Raw genomic sequence first — 13,514 nt, 5'->3', positions numbered from 1 at the left:
GGCGTAGCTTTGCCCAAATAAGGATTGCCACTGGAACGATATAGGCAGTGACCCAAGCGGAGGTGACGTCACGCTCAAGAGCGCGGTGGACGGGGGAGGGGTGAATACCGTGGTGACATGACGTCACTAGCGAGGTACACCTCCCCCTGGCGTTTCACACCGATGAAGTAATGCAGAGTGGTGACGTCACAGAGTTGGAGTTTAATTTGATTTAGATTCATTTTCCATTGCTCCCTCCCTTGGGTGTGTGAGCTCAGCAACAACGTGGACATTATTGTGTATACACTGTGTGTGTGTACACTGTGTGTGTGTACACTGTGTGTGTACACTATGTGTATACACTGTGTCACTGTGTCGCTGTGTGTGTCACTGTGTGTCACTGTGTGTGTCACTGTGTGTGTGTCACTGTGTGTGTACACTGTGTGTACCCTGTGTGTGTACACTGTGTGTGTATACACTGTGTATACCCTGTGTGTGTGTACACTGTGTGTGTACACTGTGTGTGTGTACACTGTGTATACACTGTGTGTGTACACTGTGTGTGTATACACTGTGTGTGTGTACACTGTGTGTGTATACACTGTGTGTGTACAGTGTATGTGTACACTGTGTGTACACTGTGTGTACACTGTGTATAAACTCTGTGACACTGCGTGTGTGTACACTGTGTGTGTGTATATATATACACTGTGTGTGTACCCTGTGTGTGTACACTGTGTGTATACACTGTATGTACACTGTGTGTACACTGTATGTGTACATTGTGTATACCCTGTGTGTGTACACTGTGTATACACTGTGTGTGTGTACACTGTGTATGTGTGTACACTATGTGTATACACTGTGTGTGTACACTGTGTGTACACTGTGTGTGTGTACACTATGTGTATACACTGTGTGTGTACACTGTGTGTGTGTACACTGTGTGTATAAACTGTGTGTCCACTGTGTGTGTACACTGTGTATACACTGTGTGTGTACATTGTGTGTGTACACTGTGTGTGTACACTGTGTGTGTGTACACTGTGTGTACACTGTGTGTGTGTACACTGTGTGTGTACATTGTGTGTACACTGTGTGTCGCTCTGTGTGTCGCTGTGTGTGTCACTGTGTGTGTGTCACTGTGTCACTGTGTGTGTGTCACTGTGCCTGGCACAAGCGTCGTGGTGACGTCACCACCACTTAGTTGCGAATGGCGATTGTTGTTGTGTCACTGTGTCACTGTGCGTCTGTCACTGTGTGTGTGTCAGTGTGTGTACACTGTGTGTGTACACTGTGTGTATGTGTACACTATGTGCATACACTGTGTGTGTACACTGTGTGTGTATACACTGTGTGTGTATACACTGTGTGTGTACACTGTGTGTACAGTGTGTGTGTGTAAACTATGTGTATACACTGTGTGTGTACACTGTGTGTGTGTACACTGTGTACATTGTGTGTGCACAGTTTGTGTATACTGTGTGTATACTGTATGTGCACAGTGTGTGTGTACACTGTTTGTGTGTACACTGTGTGTACACTGTTTGTGTATGTACACTGTGAATATACTGTGTGTGTGTACACTGTGTGTGTGTATACACTGTGTGTATACAGTGTGTACACTGTGTATAAACTGTGTGTGTATACACTGTGTGTGTGTACACTGTTTGTGTCCACATTGAACCGAACCCCCGGCAAGGCCATCTACTTAATGACGAGAGAAAATTCACACGAAATGTCCCTTTCAATGAAGTCTTCCAGATGTAAATTGATACAAGCTTTTAATGAAGAAATAAAATCATCTAATTCAAAACACAACACAATTCAAAGATGTTTCATTTTAAAACTTCAAAACGGAGCATGTGGTACTTGCGTGAATGCGTCCTTCGTGTGCAAATGTTGTGACTTTCCTGGCCTGAAGGCCGTCAATGTGTTGGACCCTTATTGGTGCACAGCGTCTCAACAACAGCAGTGGGGTTTGCTTCAAGCGATAGGTAACGAACATCCAGACGTCAATCAGCAAGGAGCATTCATAGTCTTAGACAAAATCTACGTCAACACGTAAGACAAAACTACAATTCGTGTTGTAGAGAATGTATCTCCTCCTATACGTTTAACTTTCAAGTGGTATGCCTTGTAACTGATGAATGATCCAAGCGTGCTCCCTATTTCAAAGACAATGAGTTGCTCCAGAGGCAGAAGCTTCGTGAACCACAAAAGTACCCTTTGACCTGTATCACAAGAACAACGGGTCTCACCCGAGTTCTCTGTACAGGTTACTTCCGAAACACACACACACTTTGTCCTAACATCACTTATTCAATGTGTGACCCTCAGACAAAATGATACATGCACGCGCACAATCAGACAAGTATTCATTCTAAATCATTGACAGGCATATTAACAACATTGAATTACTGCAGCGAAATTGACTGCATCACGTTACATCGTATTAACAAGAAGTTATTTTACAAATACGCACCGTCTGCTTAACAGACGGTGCGTATTTGGCCGTTGCATGCTGGCGTCTGGGTCAAAATGTATCAAATTCTAAACATTACGCTACAAATAATAGATCACGGCACTTCGATGGCAACACAAGCAATCGTCATCAGGTGGGACAAGCACAGCAGCAATAAGAAGAAACTGCTGGAGTAGGCGCCTACTACTTCAGCAGTTTCTCTTGCTGTGGTTGTCCCACCTGATGACGATTGCTTGTGTTGTGATCTAAACGCCGTGATCTGTTATGTTTCTACCCACGTGGTGACTTTACCGAAATAACTCAAGAGTGTGGATTCCTGCAGTCACGAAAGCTTCGAATCAAGATTGCCTACAAACTACACAACTGAGATGACGCATCAATCATCGCCCCCTACTGACAGGCTCTTGTCCACATGCAGGCTGGTGCAGGGCCACCACCTTGTGCCACATAGGGGCAGCTGCTACTTGGGGATGCTCTTCGAGTGTTTCAGGCGAGGTACGACACAAATCTCCGAGTTGCTGAGGGGATTAACCAAGCACCATGTAAAATCAATTATTATGATAACATAGTGAATGCTTGGGAGCTTATTGGCTCTTGTTCCTGGTTAGAGATCTACCCAACCCACGGGCCCACAAAGTGTTCAACTTCACGTTCCTGTCATTAAAGGCCTGTGACAAAGGTGCATCTATTGTAGCGACATCGTCTCAAGCTTACACATCTACCAGGTCTCCACTTGACTTTGTATTGTCTAGAAGCAAGTCCACCCACACCTCCACTTCCACAAACTGCTGGGAGTTGCCTCGCTCTGCCTCAGTCAGAATTCTCCTCCTGCTTCACGTTGCCTTCATCAATGTGAAGGTCCCATTCTGGAAATGAATCTTCATCTTCACATTTCACCATCACCTCTTCATATTTCACCTTTATACCTTTAAAAGTGTCCAAGCTGGGATTTTCTTCCGGTTCGTGTTTCATGAGGGATGGGCTCATTGCGGCACTTTGACTTTCACAAGCTGATTTCAGACTCCGACTTTGCTCCTTGTGATTCTTTTGTGTTCTCTGGTGTCTTCGAAGATTTGATGAATCTGCAAACGGCTTCCCGCACAGAGCACACTTGAAGGGTTTCTCTCCTGTGTGTGTTCTGTGGTGTTTTACAAGATCGGATGACTGTGCAAATGCCTTCACGCACACACTGCACTTGAAGGGTTTCTCTCCCGTGTGCGTCCTTTGGTGTACTTTAAGCTTTGGTGAAACTGTAAATGCCTTCCCGCACAGAGTGCACCTGAAGGGTTTCTCTCCCGTGTGTGTTCTCTGGTGTGTTACAAGAATATATGAATCTGAAAACGCCTTGCCGCACAGAGTTTTCCCGGTGCCAGGAGATTGGCCGACCCCCCACAGGACAGGTTACACTGCGGTGCCCCTAAATTGGCTGAAGATTTTATGGGCGCAGAAGGGAAAGGTTCACTGGACCAACCGCGATGAGTTACTCACGACCTTGGGATAGGCGGAGTGTGGAGTAATTGGCCAGAAGAGCAGACCAGTGGGTTAGAATTAATGAGCACGGGAGGACAATAGGTGAGCGGCAGCAGACCCCGTGGCCCTCCATTTAGACGGCGCAGGTTAAGCGCGCGATTGGCTGCGCGGTACAATTCCACCCTGGGCCTTTTAAGTTTAGAGAATGAAGGTGGGAGCCCCGGGACGATTGGGGCAGTTGTCTTCAACCTCCGGGCAATCCAGACCCACTGCCTGCGGTCCTGCCTCCTCGAGCCGCTCGCAGCGTCCATGTGATGCCAGCGAGTGCTGCTATGAGGCAGCGATAGGCAAGGGTTTCGCTTGTCCGTCTCCCTCTGACCCTCATAGCGTCCGTGCGATGCCGTGAGAACAGCTACGAGGTACATGGTAGGACGTTTGTGTAACTGGGGTCATAGGCAGAGTTAGGCTAGGCTCTCCTCACGAAATATTCCCCCTCCAGGTAGCGGGTTTTTGTGCCGTTAATAAACTTTAGTTCATTTCTGTGTGTGTGGGTAGAGCCTCGGCGTGGAGTCTGTGATTTTTGTGGGGAGACGGTGTGCATGAGAGGGTGTGTGCGGGGCTGCAGGGTTTCGGCGTGGGGCCCACTTGCTGGCACTCGCGCGCACTTACACAGCGTGTGCATAGTAAAAACAGCCTTAGCGGCGAGGCGTGCACCCAGAGTCCTGCCGCAGCCATCCCTTTTTCGTTATCATTAGCATTGGTACACAGCGGATTAGGGCCTCGCCACGGTACATTCCAAATCCACTCACTCACATGCTCACTCACCCTCATGCAGAACAAGGGGAGTACATTCCAACTCCACTCACACGCTCACTCACCCTCATGCAGAACAAGGGGAGTACATTCCAACTCCACTCACTCACACGCTCACTCACCCTCATGCAGAACAAGGGGAGTACATTCCAACTCCACTCACTCACACGCTCACTCACCCTCATGCAGAACAAGGGGAGTACATTCCAACTCCACTCACTCACACGCTCACTCACCCTCATGCAGAACAAGGGGAGTACATTCCAACTCCACTCACATGCTCACTCACCCTCATGCAGAACAAGGGGAGTACATTCCAACTCCACTCACTCACACGCTCACTCACCCTCATGCAGAACAAGGGGAGTACATTCCAACTCCACTCACTCACACGCTCACTCACCCTCATGCAGAACAAGGGGAGTACATTCCTACTCCACTCACTCACATGCTCACTCACCCTCATGCAGAACAAGGGGAGTACATTCCAACTCCACTCACTCACACGCTCACTCACCCTCATGCAGAACAAGGGGAGTACATTCCAACTCCACTCACATGCTCACTCACCCTGATGCAGAACAAGGGGAGTACATTCCTACTCCACTCACTCACATGCTCACTCACCCTCATGCAGAACAAGGGGAGTACATTCTAACTCCACTCACATGCTCACTCACCCTCATGCAGAACAAGGGGAGTACATTCCTACTCCACTCACTCACATGCTCACTCACCCTCATGCAGAACAAGGGGAGTACATTCCAACTCCACTCACTCACACGCTCACTCACCCTCATGCAGAACAAGGGGAGTACATGCCAACCCCACCCAAAAAAGCACACGAGTCTGGAATCGATCCCAGACACATTCTGGTGCACCACTCTGCCCCCCAGTAGAGCGTGATTCAATTATTTCTGTCAATATGTAGCGTTGACTTCGGATGCACCTCATGTAACTCCTGAACCCCGTTAAATTGGTTGCGTTGGATTGTTGCAGCCAACTCTCTGGGAACCAGTTCCTTCAACAAAGTGCGGGCTTGCGTGTGGCGGTCTGAGTGTCTGGAGGCAACTGGAATTGGACTCTGCGATGCCTGTAATGTGAAGGTTTCTGGTCTTTTTCACAAATGTCCAGCAGGGGCGGATCAAGTTACAACAAGCAATACAATTTTGTTAGGAGTACAAAATAGAAAAAAGTAATGCAAGTCACTAAAAATGTACGACTATAAATATAGTATCTAAGTACAAATTAAATGAGTACATACATGCCTGCCGATGTATCAATACCGAACGCAAGCTAGGGCAAGGCAGTAAAACACCAACAAAACAGTCCCAGACCACACCAAGACAACACGCAGTCATTTTATTAAATGTTCTGATCTGTGTTCTGACTTTAATGCTTCCTAACTTGTATTCTCCTGCAAGAGATGATGACATTCTAACTTGCAACGTTCATCAGCTAGCTGAGACCAGGCCAATGTGGCTTTGAATGGTGTCCTAGATGGACACCCACCACCGGAGTGGAAAATCTTACAGATGTCAAGCATATGGTCAACGGGCAGATCACCTCAACGGTAGGTCCTGGTGTCAAGGACATGGGCTTGCAATCGGTGTTCTGTTACTATATAGTCCAGCAGATGTCCCTGCTTGGACCCAGTGTGCATCCATGATGCTGTGTGGATGCGCCGATGCCGGAACAGCGTGTTGGTAAGCCCAGAGTGCCGCATAGAAGTCTAGCAGCCTCCTACCGTTGTTATTGAGCTGTTCTGGCCGATGCCTTCCAATCACTTTGGCCCAGATGCCAGTGTCATGACCCACTCAGGCATTAAAGTCACCCGACAGGATGACTCCATCCCAAGGGGCGACTTTAGCTAGTACTTGTGACAGGTCATAGAAGGCATCTGACTCACCGGCCTTGCCTCCATCCCTCCACTGGTGTTAATAGTCGGTGGAGGCGTAAGCAACCACCCTTACCATTCCTCGTGTTTTGTTTATGGGAAGGCCAGACCATAGAAGCCTGGGACTTACAGTTTCCTAAACCTCAGCGCCATGCTCCCACACCTGTTGTATATATGCCTCTTCCAAAAAAATGTTAGTGTAATATTGTCTATTTTTATATCATGGCTCCTTGGAGACAAATATGCGTTCCCTGCATGCTGAAGCTTGGGAAAACCAGATGACGAAGCCAAAACAGCACTATAATGAGAAACGGGTAAACATAATACAAGAGACATTGATCAGATGGGCATGATGAGAATAACCAGAGCTGAGGAAGGCCTTAAAGCCGTCGAATATTTCGCTTCTCAGGAATAAACCTAACTCATGTAGCAAAAGGTGAAACGTTAATGAAAGGCCATAAAGGAATAACTCTTCCATGGGCAAGAAGTGACTCAGGGAATTTCTGAGAGAGCAAGGGAGGACCCATGGCAAAACACCATAAACTCACTGCACCCAAAGGCAAACAGAGGACAAAGAGACGAGAATGTCCCTTGCTGTTTCACTCTCTGAATTAACAAACCCGAGTGCCTGGAAAGTTGAAACGTAAAATTGCCAACCGCTGCATGTGAATATTGTTAAACGTCACGATTTTAAATGTTAACTTTTGTGAACGGATACATTGTTACATGACAATACAGAAGGTTTTGACTACGACTAGTTGCATGTTTTATTAACATCCACTTATCAATATGTAATCAGCGTCTCCGACATGGGTTAAACTTCAGTTGTATTTATTCTCAAGTTGCAGTACAGCACGTGTCTCCCTGCGCGGCTGGCTTCTCTCTTGCTCCCGGGACGGCGGCGCACGCTTTGCCTCCCGCCGCCGTGGCACTCACTCTTTCTCCACCTCGCCGCTGGCTGACGGCGTGTCGGAGAGAGGGGAGGCTCAGCTGGTGGAGCCTGCCACGTGGCCGATGGGTGGTAGCGCAGGTGGTGACGACGTTCGGACCCAGGCTCTTCACACCGACGACCCAGAGTCCTCTGCTGCTTCTGCTTATATCCCTCTCGGCGGTGCTAAGCTCCGCCTCTAGCCACGCCCCTCTCGGAACATTTTAGAGGGCTCTCGAGGCTTCCCGCTAGCTCTACCCATTTACCTTTCACCCAGATGGGATCCCCCTTACTGATTGGATGTGAGACAACATAGCACGTGTCTGCAATAACCCCCCCGGTCGTCCTGTAGGTGGCGCACTCTCATTACAAATACATAAGTGCCATGATATCTGGGTTAAGCATATAAACTTGTTAACGACTTATGGAAGTTTTGTATTGAAGTATTCTACCAAAGGATCATCCCTAAGATAAACACGTACAAATTACATATATTCTCCACTCTCACTCACTCTTCTCCTCACCATCCTCCTGTCACTCACCCTTCTCCTCACGCTCACTCACCCTTCTCCTGTCACTCTTCTCCTGTCACTCACCCTTCTCCTCACTCTCACCATTCTCACTGTCACCCTTCTCACTCTCACTCACCCTTCTCCTCACTCTCACTCACCCTTCTCACTCTCACCATTCTCAATCACCTTTCTCCTCACTCACTCTCACCCTTCTCCTCACTCTCACTCACCCTTCTCCTGTCACCTGTCTCTTCACCCATCTCCCTCAGGGCAGTAGCGGCCCGAGCACGGCTCTGCCTCAGGGCAGCATCGGGGGGCGTACATGTTTGGGAGGGGCTCATCTCTGCTTGGATGGTTGCTCGCGGTCACGTGACACACTTAAACCAATCCGGGGGCGTACATGTTTGGGGGGGCGCACCTCTGGTTGGCTGCTTGCTCGGGGTCACGTGACGCACTTAAACCAATCCGGGGGCGTTAATCACAGTCACAGAATGACAGGACAGATCTGTGATATTATATATGTAGATACAGAATAGTAATAGCATTTTGCTGTATATGTTTAAAACTGGTTTGCAAGATTGATAATACGTGATAATGATGATTTCTGCTGAATAATCCATCGTGAAACTATCTAATGCAACAATTCAGCAATGTAAACTCCATGTATTGTTTAGGAATACATTAACATGGCTTTATAATTTAAAATGAGTTGTATGTATCAACAGCTGGTGTTGTTACATATTCAAATACACAACTATATACATTTGGATATATAAATATATTCCTACTGAATCTATTATAATGTTTAATGTGAGTCTTTACTAGCTCATTTGGCCCAAAACACACCTGTCATTCAAATTATCACTCAAATTAAAAGTTTAATATCGTATGTACATTTTTTTTATCACCACAGGATTTACTTTTTAAAATCCTGCCACCATCCTCTGGGATTTGACTATCCTCCGTGGACACGAGTCATGAAAACAATAAGCTCATTAGAGACTGGTAGAACATGCACACTGAACATTTATTTAAATCAATTTGTGCCACATTTTAAATGTTTTAACCTGAAAACATTTCGAGTGGTACTCCCAAAAGCAATAGAAATAATTAGGATTGGTTTAAAATAAACCAATGTTAACTTTCCTAGCTTCCATAAGACATACCAATACAACCCCTATTGTGCCCTGTTGGATTAAAATGCAGAAAAAAATGAAGATAACAAATTTTAACTGTAAACGCAATCATAAGATTAGCAAATAAATATGTCCCATACATTGACCACATTTGCAAACGGAAAACTCACAAACACCGGTGTTTAACTTAAATTGCAAGACCGCAAAAAACGCAAGACGACAATCAACGCCGCCGCCGCCACCGCCGCCCGTTGTGCCTACTCATTCCAGAAGACCCTGTTGAGGACTTTGTTGACATTTCTGATCAGAGTGGCATTGTATCTCCACAGCGTGAGGTCCACGACCAGCGAGTCGAGCGCCAGGTCGGGCTGCTCGGGCGATCGGTAGTGGTGCATGATCGCGATGTCTCCGGGCACCGTCTGCGAGATGCCCAGCGCGTTGAGCGTACTGTGCACCGACGTCTGCAGCACCGCGCGTGGGTTCAGGATCATCTTGGTCGGGTTGAAGACCTCCGGCAGGTTTGGCTCCCGTCTAATGTGGCGCATGATGTTGACGCCCGGGATGGCGTTCCACGCCTGGAACTTCGACCCAAACTCTTCCGATACCGTGTAGGGAAACACGTTGTTTTCGAATGTGTAAATGTCGGCGCCGTACTTGTCGTTCAAGTACCGCATGAGGTCCTTCCAGTTTGTGTGCTTCAAAGGGATGATCACTTCGTCGATGTCCGTGAGGACCAGGTAGCGCGTGCTGTACATGTGCCGATACACGCAGTCGTTCAGCGCCGCTATCTGGCCATAGTAGTGCAGCTCGCCTGGGTGCTCGGGGTAGTGCCACCCTCTGGACACCCGCACGTAGTCCGTGATGGGCCACTGAACGACCTCGACGAGGCCGGTCTTGATGTAGTAGAGGAGCACTTTGTTCAGCTCAGAGCTGCAGCTTGTGTTGTACACCGTCACGCGGCCCGCACCCAAGATGCGGTACATTTCGATCGCCTGCACGAACTGCAGGACGTTGCCGTAGTTCCCGAAGAGCGTGGAGATGCAGACGCTGAATTCCTGTGTGATGGTGGGGGGCATGTAGAGCCGATTTCGCACGGGCATGAAGACCCACTCGGCCTCTTCCTCGTCCGGTATTGTGCGCATGCGCTGGACGGACACGTGTCCCGGCTCGCAGTCCAGCGGCTCCGTGCACAGGAAGTCGGCCGTGCCGTACGGGAAGTCAAAGTGATCCGAGTGGACGTAGGCGCTGGCGGTGACCGTCAGGATCTCCGAGTGCCCTCGGCAGCAGAAGTGGCAGGAGAGCACGTCCGGCTCATACCGGTTGGCGATGCCGATGATGCGTGTGCTCTGACCGGCCTCGCGCTGGTCGTGGTACGCCGACACCAAGAATATCTTGGTGTCGCGCACGCGCATCATCGACGTGTTCTGCAGCGCTCCCCGTTGCCCGCACAGTGTCACGTGGTTGATCTTATCGGAAGCAGACCCCGGCTTTGGCCTAAAGACGGACGAGTTGCCGAGTGCATCGAGGTCGCGAACGAGGAAGCCCGTCCAGCTGTACATGTACCAGATGCTCAGCAGCAATGAGACGCTGAGCAGCAGCAGCGAGAGGAACAGGACCGGGAGGCGTAGCTTCATCATCTTTCGAGGCGTGCAAGGAGACAAGACGTCTGGATCAAATCTCTAGACCGCCGTCTCAGGACGAAAAGTCTGATATCGCTCGGCCTGTGATTACATTTACGTAAAAACACACACAGAGAGCTTCGCGTTAAAAATGCACAACACTTTACACAATTCCATTTCAGGTAAACCTCACAGAAAAACAAAAGCTCTCCAAAATCAAAAGACTGTATTGGCCTCAGGGCGGATATATACAGGTACAACTCTCTGCAAGTGAATGCAATATTTGACGCTTGTGTTGCGCCCGAAACGTCGTGATTTAATTTAGTTTTTATTTTTGTTTTATTTTATTTTTACATACGTGACTTTACCGAAAGAACCAAAGAGTAACCATACGATAACCTGGATATAAGCATGCGTTAAATGTATTGCTAAACAATACGCTCCCAGCAGCACTGATCCTGCAGCTGTCAGAACGGTGAAATTGTTTTTTATTTCTCTCAATTTCAACAGATGATCTAAATAGTCGTGGCCAATAATAATTCGTTTTAAGCAAACATCAACATATTTCTTTGGTGTTATTTTAGTCTTAATACTGGCCAATACTAATTATAAAATCTATTTAAATTGAGAGAAATACAAAATATTGTCAACCAATTACACAGCCACCACCACAACCAGAGCCGCAACCACCACCACCACAGCCACCACCACCACAACCAGAGCCACCACAGCCACTACAACCACCACCACCACAGCCACCACCACAACCACCACCACTACAGCCACCACAGCCACCACCACAGCCACCACAGCCACCACCACCACAGCCACCACCACAGCCACCACCACCACCATAGCCACCACCACAGCCACCACAACCACCACCACCACAGCCACCACAGCCACCACCACAACCACCACAGCCACCACCACAGCCACCACAACCACCACCACCACAGCCACCACCACAGCCACCACAACCACCACCATAGCCACCACAACCACCACCACCACAACCAGAGCCACAACCACCACCACCACAACCACCACCATAGCCACCACAACCACCACCATAGCCACCACCACCACCACAACCACTACAACCACCACTACGACAACCACCACCATAGCCACCACTACCACCACCACAGCCACCACCACAACCACCACCATAGCCACCACAACCACAACTACCACTACCACAACCACCACCATAGCCAGCACTAACACGACCCCAGGCCGCCACCACCGCACCTGCCAGTCGAGGGCGCTGTGCTCCTCCTGCTGCTGTTCCTCTCCGTAGAAGCGCCGCTTCGCGTCGCCCTTCGGCTCGCACGCGAAGCTCAATGCAGCCCGCGGGCACCGGCGGCAGCAGCAGCACAGAGGGCAGCAGCAGTAGCAGAGGGCAGCAGTAGCAGAGGGCAGCAGTAGCAACAGAGGGCAGCAGTACAGAGGGCAGCAGCAGCAGAGGGCAGCAGTAGCAGAGGGCAGCAGCAGCACAGAGGGCAGCAGCAGCAGAGGGCAGTAGCAACAGAGGGCAGCAGCACAGAGGGCAGCAGCAGAGGGCAGCAGAGGGCAGCAGCAGTAGCAGCAGCAGAGGGCAGCAGCAACAGAGGGCAGCAGCAGCAGAGGGCAGCAGCAGTAGCAGAGGGCAGCAGCAGAGGGAAGGGCCGTACCCGATTCAAGAGCTGAATGGCTCACAGGGTTATACCAAATACATGGAACTGAACTGGGCCGCGTTGCCGCCAGCACCACGTGCTTCCTGCTGACCTCTGACCCCGCCGCGCGCTTCCTGCTGACCTCTGACCCCGCCGTGCGCTTCCTGCCGACCTCTGACCCCGCACTTGAACCACGACCCCGCCGATCTATGGCTGATTGTGTTAAGTTATATAAAACATAAATATACCATATACACTTCGTATTCACAATGTACAGCTAAAGTTGACAGTGTAAATGTATTACAATATTCTTGGTTCTTTGCGGTAAAGTCAGGAAGATAGAAAATAAAAATAATAAAATAACATTTTCAAATAAAAATAATAAATTGAACATTAAAAATAATAAAATCATAAAAGCGATGGTTTCTGCCTGTAAATTTTGCGTGCAAACAGTTGCTGAGTAGAGGCCCAACACGCGAGGTGGCCAGGCACAAACAGCACTCTGATGGGAGCTGTGGTTGATGGGAGTGGAACGCGGTTCTTGATCTGAGCCAGAGTCATGATTTGTTGTACGTGCACGTGTGACATTCAAGGCAGGGGTAAGCCTGTGGTCACAATCCTGCCTTGTGCTCAAAATGTCAATGAGCCAGCAACAAACAGTGCAAAAGAGAAGCGTCAACACACTTCCTGCAATAAGCAAGGTAATAAGAACTTAATAAAAGTGACGAGGGGTATTTTATGTTTATATTTGGTGTTTGCAGTTTCTCCCCGTGGTCCGGATTTCCCTCCGCATTTTTGAAACATGCATTTGGAATATTTGGCTGCTATAAATGTCCACCACACACAACATAAGCACACTTCGCTGAGCTATAATGTGTGGCCAGGTTGCTCGCTTCTGACAAAAATATCTGCCTGTGTGTAGCTCAGTGGGACCTTTCCTGGTGAAATGAAAAATAGTTCAGAGTTTAGTTTTTTGTTTATTTCAAAGTCGAGCAGTGGGAGGAAAGAAGGAGAGAA

General features: G+C 48.7%; 1 protein-coding gene across 1 annotated transcript; it reads right to left on the bottom strand.

The window, feature by feature from the left end:
* Positions 1 to 9,092: 9,092 nt before the first annotated feature.
* On the bottom strand, positions 9,093 to 12,621 carry LOC142912556 (beta-1,4-galactosyltransferase galt-1-like). Its single transcript, XM_076060669.1, has 2 exons — positions 12,094 to 12,621; positions 9,093 to 10,941 (listed from the first exon to the last, which is right to left on the bottom strand). Exon 2 carries the CDS (start codon positions 10,855 to 10,857, stop codon positions 9,478 to 9,480), a length of 1,380 nt encoding a protein of 459 aa, XP_075916784.1. The 5' UTR covers positions 10,858 to 10,941; positions 12,094 to 12,621; the 3' UTR covers positions 9,093 to 9,477.
* Positions 12,622 to 13,514: the final 893 nt, after the last annotated feature.

This window comes from Petromyzon marinus, unplaced genomic scaffold (assembly GCF_048934315.1).
Source record: "Petromyzon marinus isolate PM22_M1 ecotype Great Lakes invasive population unplaced genomic scaffold, UKy_Petmar_22M1.pri1.0 PM_G_Scaffold_208, whole genome shotgun sequence".
In the NCBI taxonomy this organism is placed as follows: domain Eukaryota; kingdom Metazoa; phylum Chordata; class Hyperoartia; order Petromyzontiformes; family Petromyzontidae; genus Petromyzon; species Petromyzon marinus.
Note: the sequence above shows the minus strand (reverse complement) of the source record. Positions and strands in the feature narration are given on the sequence as shown.

Excerpts from the sequence above, each read along its gene's own strand:
- LOC142912556 (XM_076060669.1), bottom strand. The coding sequence starts at position 10,857 with ATGATGAAGCTACGCCTCCCGGTCCTGTTCCTCTCGCTGCTGCTGCTC.